We start from the raw sequence: 12,848 nt of genomic DNA, 5'->3' as shown, positions 1-12,848 counted from the left end.
CCTTTTTCAAGTAGAAATTGAATAAAATTGGCAGGGATGAGCAGAAGGACTAGTACAAAGAAAATAAGACCTAAGCCTTCAGACTCAAAGTTTTGTTGCTCATAGAATGACCTCCTTTCTTATACTATTGCATGATAACAAAGCACTCAAATACTATCAAGCTGTCAAGTTAAACAGTTGATTAAACTTCCTTCAGCTGGTTCCTTTGTAGTATAACCATGATACCCCAAGAAAGAACTATTAAATGTACAGGCACTTCACATGTAGATTATACTAAAAAGTCACTGCTAATTTTCTATGAAGCTGACCACAAGTTTAGAGGAGTTTGCTAGATACCACAGGGTAGCTAATTAAAATTTCTAGATGCAATTCTCTCAGATCATGTATTACCTTAGGTATTATTGTTTCTTTCATTACATGAGCACTGTATCCCATGTTATTATTCTCTAGCTTCATAAAAACCACCAACATTTGACTTCAACAACTCCTCAGTGCTATTCAAATTAAGCTGTTCAATCACTACTTCCTGAGGATTGAGTGACCAGTACTACAAAAATTCTCTGTGATGCTTAAAAGGAAATTATGCAGTCTGAGTACTATGCATTTCTGTTTATCTTGCCATAGGTGTTACTAGAGGTCTCTGTACACATAATTTTTTTTGTGTTTCTTCTTTACACATTGGTTTGGAGTCTTTGCTGAAGTTATGAATATGATACTGTGGGAGAACAAAGCTAACAACATCTGCACAGAGAATAAAAAGGACATGATAAACCACACAACTGAGTTAATATTTAAAGAACAAAAATTTAATTTGGTATGCAACTTTGTCCTAGGAGAATCTTTATTTTCAATGCTATACATGTGAAAATAAGAATGAATAAGTGGCTCATTATCTACATGTATAAAAATATAAACATCCTATCAAACATATGCAAAATCACCCTTCATGATATGCATCACTGAAAAGACCTATGCCTCAACTTCTAATTAAAAGAAAGACTGCCCTTGTGGATTTTTTAATAGCACTTGTAAATGCTACTGCATTCTTCCATAAGTACATGAACTGTGAACAGCAACAGCTACAAAACGTAGACAGGACTCCAGTATTGTGCCTTTATATTTTTGTATGTTTTCATGTCAACAAGTCAGCAGAGTTGTGTTTATCCATTCTTCAAGCTCTCAATAGAACAGACAAGTAAAACTCATTGAATTTGCCTTGAGCATTTTTCCTTTTAAAAAGCTTACTGCCACTACTAAGTAATGGTTCAGAAAAGTGTCATCTTCTGTGGCAAAGCATTGAATGACTGTTATATTTATGGCACCATCATTTTAAGCCTGTTGACAATACTGATAAAGACTTATCAGTAAATTAAAGGCCCATTTCTTAACACTAATAACACTTAAAATTTTTTAGCATAAAGACTAAAAAAAAAATCCTGTTTATATTACATCCATTTTTATGTAAAAAGTGAGAATGACTGGGTCATCTGCCAGGAAAGGGATAGGCAACCATTAATCAAAAGACAGGCAATCTTTGTTTTAGAGATGCATTCAGCCACCTAGAAGATTCACATTCAAGCAAATATGTCATCAATTTCAGTTCTACAAGCTGATGATACTCATATTCAGTTTTTTCCATTGAAACAAGTATAAGAAACCAGTAAAACATTACCATGTTATGTACATAACATAATGTGAAAATGCTCAACTAGATACATTATGATATCCTGTAGCACTAAAATTATTAAAAAAACTAAATGATTCCTGTAAAATGTTTATATACTGTATATATATGTACACTAAACCACAAGGTCAATTTAAAACTGCCCCTATTCATAGCTCCTATGATGGATTCAGTAAGCTAGCAGATTCTTAAAAAAAGAATGCTATCTAGAGCAAATTTGAACACTTTACTGAAAACTGATTTTATACAAAATCTTAAAAAACACACTTCAGAGTTACTTAACAGAAACTAGAAAAAGACGGTCATTACTCTTGAGAAGGGCACTGTAAAGACCTAGTAGCTGTGGTGATCAATGTCTTTTCATTTGTGGTGAAAGTTAAGCACAAAGAAGTCATCTCAGAGTAAGGCATAGGACAAACAGACTTCATTCCATCCTCAGGTGTATTGGCCTCTCACTGTATCTTATTGCTCATCTAATTTGGCAGGTTTACATTTCTATCCTTTTAAAAATACTCCATAATACAACTATCTACAAATGGACAGTATCCAGTGCTTTCATATGCACATCTTCAATCACATTGATATACAATCTTGCTAATATTAGAAAAAAGAAGCCATGGTAATGCAAATTATTTTCAGTTTTATGTAGCTGTGCATGCACTTAATGAAAGACCAAGTGGACAGAGACTGAGCACTGAAACTTGATAGAAATGCAGCTATAGCTGTTTCCAAAGGAATTTGGGTTTTTTAAAAAAGCCCTACTGTGAAATTCTTTGGTTAGAATACAGGTGCCAGCAGTATTTCTAGATTTGGAGTTAGAACTAGAACTAGCTAGAACTAGAATTATTGTTCAAGAGTTAAAAAAACATAACTTCAAACCTCTAATATGTACTGCTAAATTCTTCAACACTTCAGGTATATTTAGGATATTTTTCTGTCATGGCCTGAACACGTTGCACACATTCTTAAATCAAGTTTAGGTTTTTAAAGGGAAGTGCTTTTATACTCCAGACTTCAAGAAATTTATTAGAAAGAGCTGCTGAATCTCTGTAAAACCTGCGGTTCAGATCATCTGTTCCAATGCAGACTCTGACTGCCTCCTCTGGGAAAGACTGTTACTCAGCAGTAACAAAACACAGCTCAGAAGTAATTTCCCCTGAAGAAAGTTGGCATCATCCTTGTTTTTCTGAGGACAGGGCTCAATCCTTTCTAAGAAGCACTAAGTTTGTCTAGGAAGAGGTACAGTGTCAGTGCCCAGATAATACTGCTATGAAAACTAGGGAAATGGCTCTTTAAAACGTGATTCTTGTCATCTGCTGGCTTCAGAGTTTTACAGCAATAACATGACAAAAAGTAATAAGGGTGCTTTTGATGACAGCAATAATGTACATCTTGCACTAATTCAATGTACATGATTCCAGCTCCCCAACACTCAGGCCCTACCTTTACTCAGGCAAGCCTGGCTTCACCTCACTCCCATTGTTTTGAGGGTGTTTAAGGAAATACACATTGAGATTTCTGTCCATATTAGAGACAGTAACTTCAAGAGAATTATAAGGACTTCAGACCACCCATGAAAGTTACAATTCACAAGCACTTTAATTTTTCAAAGTGTCTTTGTTTTACCTCTCAAGGGAATAAACACATGTCTCTGAGGACACTTCACAGTTCAAATGGTTGGTTATCCAGCAAATCTGTCCTTTCACATCAGCTTTACGTGCTCGCTGTGCGGGCCCTGGTCCAGCTCAACAGAGAGGAGTTCAGAGACATGGGAGCAAAGAGGGGAGATGGGAGCAACCACTTATGAAGGGCCACATGCACGACTCTGGCAAAATTACTCATCTCAACAGATAAAGTATGAGCCAGTGCAAACCCCTCACAGTCAGGCTTCCGTTCTGTGTGGCAGTCCTTCACAGAGAGGCATCGCTTTGATGGGTGGGGAAGGGAGGAGTTAAAAATGGACCATTAGGGGTCTGCCCACCAAGGCAAACTCCCTCATAAGGGTAGTGGGATGGGGAAAGACAGGCATTTGTCATGCCATCATCAACAGAAGTTGCTTAAAGCAACTTTAAAGTTTCTCAGCCCCTACCTGGATGATTTTTAAAATGCCCCACCCTGCCAGAGCTATAGCTCAGGTCTCAGTGGGGAGAGGGACAAAGACTGGGTGCACATGCATGCTTTTGTGGGACAGGCATTTGTCTACTCCCGATATTTCTCTCCTCCCTTGCTACCAACACAGCTACTGGGAGATGCAGGAGGGAGGGTGAAGGTGGGAGCCAGGACATGGCCAAGCAGGGACACGACAGCCGAGGCACAACACAGTGACCTCCTGCCCCGGGGCCGTCAGGAGGTGCTGCAAGAGGGGTGGGGGCTGCGCCGGGGCTGGCCCGCCTTGTGCGTGGAGGCAGAAACCGGGGTGAGAAAAGCACAGGGAGAGACAGCCCCGCTTCACATCCTCCTTCCTTCGGGATGCGAGGGGACCGTAGGTGCGAGGGTGTGCAGGGCCGGCTGTCTCGTCCCCACGCCACGGGCTGGGCGGACGCTCAGTCCCGGCAGAAAACATACTCGGTGTAGCTGGTCCAGATCTTGTCATCGGCGGGGCCGCCCTGCTCGGGAGCGACGGCGCAGGTGCCGGTGGAAGAGCAGGCGGCCATGCGGAAGCCGGCCTCGGAGAGCCGGTCGAAGGCTTGCTCGAGGAAGTTGAACTTGAGGTAGTAGCGGGCGGTGTAGCGCTCGGGAGGGCGGTCGGGGTCGCGGCTCTCGTTCAAGGTCTCCCCGAAGACCTCTTTGGCCAGGGCCGTCTTGCCGCAGACGGTGATGCGGGCCACCCGCCGGAATTTGGCATCGGCCTGCGCCTCCCGCCCGATGGTGTAGGAGCCCCGGTAGCCGATGGTGATGTAGCCCGAGCGCCGCCCGCCCGCCCCGTCCAGCGACTGCGAGGGCGTGAGCAGCGGCCCGCCCGAGGGGCTGCGGCTGGCCGTGGGCGACGGGGCGGACGCCACGGCCCCGCCGCCGCCTTCCAGCGGCTCGGCCTCCAGATATCCGAGCAGCGGCGGCGGCGGCTCCTCGGCGCAGATGGAGCCGTCGCGGTGCAGGATGGCGGGGCGGGCGGCGGCCGCCCGAGTCTGCGCCAGGCGCCGAGCCAAGTCGGGCAGCTGGAAGTACTCAGCCTCGCGCTGGAGGCGGCTGCGCTCGGGGAAGTGCTCGGGCAGCACCAGCTGCAGGTCCCGCAGGTAGTCCAGGATGTAGCGGAAGAGGAAGCCGTCGCGGTCGAGGAAGAAGCGACCCTTGCTGTCCCGGGGCAGCTCGCTGGGCTGCTGCTGCGAGAACATGCGCCAGAGCAGCGAGTCGCGCACCGAGACCACGGTGCAGCGCCGCGTCACGTACACCTGCCCGCCCACGTTTAGCTCCACGATCTCCGGGAAGGAAGCCCAGCCGCCCGTCGCCGCCGCGGCCGCCCCGCTGCCCGGCGCCCCGCTGCCCGCCGCGGGCGACACGCCGCCGCCGTTGGGCAGCCCGCGGGCGCTGTCCGCCAGGGCCATACCGGAGCGAGCCCGCCGGAGCCCACGCCCTTCCTCCTCCTCCTCCTCTTCCTCCGGCCGCCTGGGCTACGGCAGGGCCGCCGCCCTCGGGGGAGCGCGCAGCCCTCCGCTGCTGCCCGCCGCAGCCTCCCGCCCCGTCTGGCGCCGGAGCCGCGCTGCCGCTGCGCTCCCCGCGGCCGCGCCTCTGCCCGCTGCCGGACAAACTCCTCCGTCGGGCTGCGAACGGAGAGCCCCGGCACCAGCGGCACGGCCGTGTTTATGTAGCGCGGCCGCACCTCGCGGGAGGCGTGGGAGGCTGGCGGGAGGCAGAGCCGAGCGCACGGGGAGGAGAAGGGGACGGCCCTGCACTGACGCAGGGTCCCCCGTCGTCGTCCGTCCCCCGTTCCCCCCTCCTTCCCCGGTCCTCCTTCCCCGGTTGCGGCGGGGAGCCTCTCCCCGCCCGGTGCGCGCCCGCCGGGCTCCCGTCGCCGTGGGCGAGCACCGCGGTGTGTGTCCGGCGGGGAGAAAACCTTGGGGGTCCCGTCTCCCCCCCTGCCTCCCCCTGTGCCCCTAAGCGAGGCTCCGGCTCCGGCTCGCTCCTCGGCTTCTCCGAGGCGTCTCGTTTTCCGCAGACAGGACAAGCCCTCTGCTTGCCCCGAAGTGCAGCAGTGGGCAAGCGGCGGGACACTGCTGCTCTCCCGAAGGCGCTGTGCTGCACCCCTGCTAATCCTCCTAAGGCTTGTCCCAACCCTCTCCAAATGAGAACCCCGGCGAGATAACCGTGTTCCCTCCCTCCTGTCGCCTTCGCAGGAGAAAACGCGAGCCTGTGGTGCTGCCCGCTCTCTCCTCCCGCGGCTCCCCGGGCTGTTCCGGGCTTGCGAGACACCCCCATGAAGGACTCCATAAAACCCCCCCGCCGATCCTCATTCCCAGAGGGAGACGCACGGATCGCGCCGTCGGGAGGCGCCGGGAGCGCCGTCTAAGGGATGCCCCGCCGGCCGGGGAAGGACCCTGGTGGCGAGGGACACCTCGGCGCCGATGGGGTCCCCTCCAGCTGCCTGACAAGCGGCACTTCACCGTGAGAGCCGGGCTCCTCGTGTCTGCGTGCATGTTTGTGTATTTAGGTGCCCTTACAGCTCAGATTTAATTAGGATTAATTAGGTACATCGGGAAACATAAGCACCTATTTAACATGCGTTGGTAGAAAGCATTTGTTTCAGGCTTTTGCTTGAATTTAATCTACGCTTCTGTGTCTCTCTGCGAGCAGCGGTAAAGAGCTCCTGCCTCGATGCATTCAGCTGCTCTCCAGTGGGAGTTCACGTGTGCTTTCTTCCTCGAGAGAACGGCTCGGAGGACAGCAATGTCCGACGAGTGTGAAGACAATGGTCAGTGCTCTCTTTCGTACGGGGGAGCGAAGCCCTCTCCAGAGTACCCTGCTGCAAGTGCCCCATTGCAGTGGTCTGTGAAGTAGAAATCAAAAGAGGCAGGGGCAGGGGCTAGAAGCCCTTCAAAAAGTGAGAAGTGGGAAAGGAAGGAAAGGCAAGTTAGTTCTCTAAAAGCAAAATAAGTTTGCCCAAGAGAAGAAGAGGAAGAAGAAGGGGAGTTGGGAAACAGAAGTTTTGAAAAGGGAATGGGTGGTAAAAAAGAATAATGTGTCAAGGGAGAACAGACAGGGAGATACTGTGGTCTAAGGAAGGAGACGGGGTGGTCTGGGGGGGTGGACACTCAGAATTTACAGGAGTTTCATCTGAACAAGACTTAAGAATATAGTTAGAAAGATGTGGACCACTAGTTTTTCCATGTTGGAAATCCAGTTACCAGGGTTTTGACCAACTATTTTCATTTGTGGGAGTGGAATAGCAAAGTAGGTTAATCTGATGCTTTGCTGACATTTTGGTACAAGAGCTTGTTTCCCTTTTTTTTTTTTTTTTCAGTTTAGTTTTGGTTGTTAATTTTTTGTTTGGGCTTTGGGGTTTTTTTGAGAGAAGTAGAAGAGAGGTTAAAACAGTCCTGTGAAAGATGAGGGGGAAAATTAAATAATCTTGAATTAAGTTGTTTTGCTACCCATTTAAACACCTGAGTTTGTTGCTGGAAGGAAAAAAAAGGGGGGGGGGAATAACATGACATGTACTGCCACACACAGAATCTTTGTTTTCTTTCTGTATACTATTTCAGGGTCAATTCACCAGAGTAAAAGCACATGAAATTTTCACGTGGTGGTTTGCTGGCGACAGTTTTATGGAGTTGCTTTTACTTCTTGGTCTCTTAATGTGGCATCTCCCCCCACATCACCCTGCTCCCGGCCATACTTAGCAAGAAGCCACCTCAAGAGCCTCCCACAGATTCGTATTTTAAACTCCACTTCCCTAGTGTGGGCTCTCTATTGAGAGCTCTGTGATTAAACTGTGCACCCAGAGGATGAGATCATATAATGCCTGAGCAGGCGCTTATTCATAGCAGAACTTGCAGTGGAAGATTTTGTACCTACCAGCAGGTGAGTCTTAACAAATGCTCCCATATTGAAAAATGGGATCTTTAATTCACCTATTAATTAAAATTATTTCATTTTTCTGGTATTAGGTGAGTATCAATGCAGGTTAAGGAAAAAACCCCAAAACACTAACATATTCATTAGACTTGACTTTGTTTGTCTTGAGCTTTGTTAGATTTGAGACCAGGCTTCATAAGACCTGAGCTTAATGGATTCTTCCAGTGCATATTTTCAGAAGCTTCAGAGATGAGTAAGTCATGCTGCTCCTGCAGCCACTGGCTCCTCAGAGCTCCTCCGCCTGCCTACTGTCTCATGGGAGATCAGGTGACGAGGACCCACCTGCTCCTGTGCAGCACCCTGGGATGTCTAAAGCTATGCACATCGAAGGGGTGGGGAGGAGCACAGCTGACACAATAAGGTATTTGGCCCACTGTCCCAGGTTTTTTTTTAAGGGCACAAAACAGTCCGTTCCACTGCCTGTTCTCTCTGTCAATGTGAAGCTGACTCCAGAGTCCCCTTCAAAAAGGGAGCCATGAGCCTTCTCAAGACACTGTTCATACAGCCTGTTCAACAGTCCTGGGCAAAGACCCAGCTTGCAGTGTTTGTCTCTGAGATAGATGTCATTTTCTGGGCTTAAAAACATGCCCAGCACTGAAATAACTGTTTTGAAGCTACGTCTTTTCAGAGAAATTATATTCTGTGGGCATCTCACTGCTGCTTTATGCCTTGCCTGGCTGCGAGGCTTTGGTTATTGTAACTTCTTTCGTCAACAGATTTTTCCTCTTTTCACAATATGCTCATCTAATTTCTTCTCCATTTCCCATCTCTTTTCATTTGGCAATGTTTGTCTCAGTGAGGAGGATTGGACTTCATCTGTGGGTATTACAATGGGTAAATATATCAACAATTTTTTTACTTATGTGTCAGTCACTGGGTTGCGTAACACAGTCGTAGTGGTTTATTCTTATTTTGTGTGGGAGACAGTGAAATATTGGTACATGTAACATCAAAGGCTGCCACAGAATGCCTCCTGTAAGGCATACAGCCCCCATAGAGGCTGGTAAATATTAAATATGGTCTAGTGAACAGGCAAGGCTTTATGACAATAAACATGGAGTTGAATATCTCTGTGCAGTGTTGGGACATTTCTGGGCAGTAGCTCTTACAGGTAAGACAGTCACATTTCAGTGTTTGCTATTAGCTGCTGACCAGAACTAGCTACAGGGACACTGTCTTAACCTGTCAGGATACAACAGTTTTTCTTCTTTTAATATTTTGAGAAGTTTACATTGGTTTGGGGGGATTGGTTTAGTTAATTTGGGGGGGTTTGTGACTTTTTGTTTGTTTGTGGGGGGTTTTGCCGGGGAGGCTTTTGTTGTTTCCATGTTTACAAAGATGCTTCCACCGCGATGGGCCCCTGTTTTGCATTTTGGGCGGTACACCCGCTGATGAGCCAGGTTTGCTCAGGGAGGACAGTTTTCCTTACAAATGGAGGAAGGGTAACACCTAGTGGCAGTAAATCCACATTGCTATTAAGAAATACAAAGTGCTCCAAAGTATTGCCAGCATGACCCGAGGCACAAAAAGAGAAAACGATACTTTTTCGGTAGATGTAAACTATTATGTATTCAGCTTCTGTGTGAGAAACTTAGTAGAGCAAGAACATATTTTATCCCTGTTCTGAACTAAAGTGTTGGTTTATTATTTCTTCTAGCAGTCTTTGCTGTGTGAAGTGGTATAATATTGCTTAGAAAATACCTAATTACATATGACTGCATTGTCTGAATTTTAATACTGAGTTCAGTGAAATATTTAGCCTTCTGCATAAAATCATCAAAAGGAGTTAGTGATCTAAGCTGAACTGGAGGTTCAAATATGCTCATTTAAGCTTCGCAGTCTTGTTTAGACAATGCAAGAAAAAGAGTCTAGTGGTCTATAGCAGAGCATATTGCCTAAGAGTCAGAAATCCTTTGGTTTTTTGGGACTTACATGCTCTCTAAAATGTGTGCAGTTCCATAGGTTTGACTTTGACAGCCAATGGATGGCCATTAGGCTGAAACCTTTCCCATTTCTGAATCATTGTTCAGTGTGAACTTATCAGCCTCAGACTTACACTCAAGTGATACCAAGTAATATCTCCAAAAACTTGAATTATGCATTATTTGACCCAATGACAGAAGAATTCAACTCCTTCTAAAAAGAGTGCTCTCTGCAAAGTCAGTTTCACAGGCTGGATATAGTTGAACACAAACACATACATTCATAGATTTCAATATTTCATGTGAATTGTAATGAATGTTACCTGTCAAGTTACATCTGATAGTATCTGTTCATAGAAATTGTTTTGTCTGTGTTTGCATTTACAGCTAGATACATTTAGCTGGAACTGCATGTTCTAGGAAATCCAGCTGCTCTGGAAATCTGCACATTCAAGCATGAAAGATATTGAAGAGCCAGAATTAAACAGGCTGTAAGGGACCTCAGAAAGTCATTAAGGGCTCATGCACTTTCCTCCTGCCAGGGTGCTACAGACATTTCTTTGGATAATTTTGTGAGGGCAATGCTGTGCAGAGTCTGGAGAAGAGGGAGGGAGAGAAGGCGGACAGACATTAACAGTGTATTCTCTGTCCTTGGCCGATAGAGAGCTACAGAGTGTGACTGAGAAACATAATCAAGTGAGCAATTAGTGAAGGTCAGAGCTGTGTTAATTTCCTTCAAGCACCTTTGTGAAAATTAGAAGACAAAAAGCATCCTCTCGATGTCATGGGGACATGCGGGTAGTTTATGCCTCGGTAAGCAAAAGCACTGAAGGGGACACTTTCCACACACATCTTGAGCATCACTGAATTTGGAGAACACAGGAAAAGAGGCTGTGCACCTTATGTCCAATGGGGAAATACTCCCAGCTGCTTCTTTTCAGGTGATATCTAGGAAAATGTGATAATTGATCTCCTGTTTTAGTTAATTATAAGGAAGTTACAGCCCTGTCTGATACCAAAGGAGCAGAGGACAGCTGTGTCATTTTATAACATGCAGTGGTGTGCTATTTTACTTGCACAACATCTGAGGCTTTTCTCCTATGCTGAATTACTCACCACCCCTGTGGAGCAGCTTTAAATCAGAGTTCTTTTTGTGAGCCTTGGTTCTCTGAAAGTAATCTTCTTTATCTCTGTGAAACATTTCAGTCATGTCTTCAAATCTTCTCTCAGCAATTCTCCTATCTGTGAATAAATTGCATTCTGACCTGGCTTCTACCACAACAACAACACAAACACAATCAGGCCTCTGCAAAACATGAGTGGAAACTACATCCATCTTCTGCATTACCATCAGTGTGAGTCAAGAGCCTTAAGCTGTCTCTTAGAACTTAACAGTGAGAGGATTCAGCAAAAGAGCTCTCCTAATAGGGAAAATACAACTCATTATCCAGCTAATTAGGATTAAAAAAGCAACCTCTACTCCCCCTTCTTACCAGCCTACCTTCCTGTAGGGTTGGACAGGCTTCAGATAGGTTTTAAAGGGATAAAAACATATTTTTTGGTGCTTTTGGATACAATCAAAAGATAAGAGCATTGATTTGCAGAGGAGCTAGTTAAGGGCTGTCCCTAAGTCTATTCTGAGAAGTTAATCACAAGGGTGGTATCATTCCTGGGTAGGAATTCTATCCAAGAAAAAATGCCTTTTAATGCAATTTTTTTTAATTTACAGGTCTTACTTACACCTTTTTCTTACAAAAATGTGTTTTTAAAAAAGGAATTAAAAATGTATTGATAAAATTATTCTTTTTGACAGAGTGATCCCTCAAAGGTAGAATAGTTAATAATAATGATATTGGTGATTGTTCTTCAAATTTTTGTATTCATTTTAGCTGTAATTTGGAGTGATACTGTTCACTAATTGAGCATGTTTCAAAATCATAACTGTGGTCAGTGAACAGTAATTAATGCATTTGTTTTTGCTTTCTTCCACTATGTACTTAAGCTGTGCTTAAGCTGTGCTTAACCAACATTAACTCTTTAAGTTAGATTAAAATAAGCAAATGAAATGTAGACATTCATTTCAACAGACTCAGACACTGAATGTGCTGCTTTGTTTTCTTTGCATCTTTTTCTGTTGGAAACAGTTTTAAATTCCTGTTGTGTTTAATAGAAGAAATATCAAAACCCTTAGCAGGTGTGCTTACAGCATCTGCAAAGGTATGAAGGGAGTGAAAGCTCACAGCACTCTACTATAGATAAGTTGGTAAATTATTTTTTTACTACTTTAGGTACCTTGCTTGACTACCTGAGGAAAAGCACGTTTGCACTAGTTTAGTTTGTTCCTCTGCTGAGCCCCAAGCTTGTATCCCTGCTGGCAGAACTGACCTTAGCACTGTCAAAGCCTGCAAGGCTTGTGCAGTGTTTCACAGTCCCCTGCTTGCTCTTGTCTCCCCTATCAGTCCTGAAGGATGCTCTGAGTAGAGGTTGTTCCAGCTCTCCACTGTGCTTCACAGTGAAGTTTCTCTCCACCAGATTTCATAATCTCTTGACAAAGGCTGAAATTAAATCAGTGAAATCTCATTAGAGAATTGCTATTCACTTCCACAGAAGTGAAGATTAAGAACTATTTCTGTACACATAAAGAGAAAGAGAGAACCTTCAATGTTAGCATACTCACACTTGTTTCTCCTTCTCTGGCCTCAGAGCCTCCTACGTGGTGAGTGCAGCTCCACAAGCTCTTAGCGGCTCCAGACATCCTGGAAAATATCCATTCTGTCAAGAACTTGCCAAAGTACATGTCACCAATGGCTACAACTAGAGTTCATGCCAGTGAGGACATCTGTGAGTGAAGGCTGTAATTACACACTCTTAGCTCCTGCAGGCAGTGTATCTCAGCTGTTCAACCCGTGCCAGAAAGGGATGCTGGAGCTCCTATTCACTGATACCCTTCCTGACCTGCTATGTAAAATAATTTGTCACAGAGAATATCTTTCAGTTACTTGGCAGGGGAAATTATTCACTCCTAAACTGCCAAAAATCTCTGCCTAGAGGGTGAGATAGCAGACAGCCTTCTGTTAGGGCCAAAATTGAGTTTGCCAGAACATTTCCTTCAGCCCTTATCCTTAGTAGTGTTTCCAGGACTTCTCCTACCTGTTATCCACGGCATAAACCAA

The 12,848-nt window shown here is 45.6% G+C and overlaps 1 protein-coding gene across 1 annotated transcript; it reads right to left on the bottom strand.

Annotated features, from left to right (window-relative positions):
- Positions 1-784: 784 nt before the first annotated feature.
- Positions 785-5,499, bottom strand: KCTD12 (potassium channel tetramerization domain containing 12). The gene has a single exon (XM_030956343.1). The coding sequence runs from the start codon at positions 5,224-5,226 to the stop codon at positions 4,228-4,230; it is 999 nt and encodes a 332-aa protein (XP_030812203.1). The 5' UTR covers positions 5,227-5,499; the 3' UTR covers positions 785-4,227.
- Between the last annotated feature and the right edge of the window lie 7,349 nt (positions 5,500-12,848).

Source organism: Camarhynchus parvulus, chromosome 1, assembly GCF_901933205.1.
Source record: "Camarhynchus parvulus chromosome 1, STF_HiC, whole genome shotgun sequence".
NCBI lineage: Eukaryota > Metazoa > Chordata > Aves > Passeriformes > Thraupidae > Camarhynchus > Camarhynchus parvulus.
The sequence above is the reverse complement of the archived record's forward strand: the minus strand, read 5'-3'. Positions and strand labels throughout refer to the sequence as shown.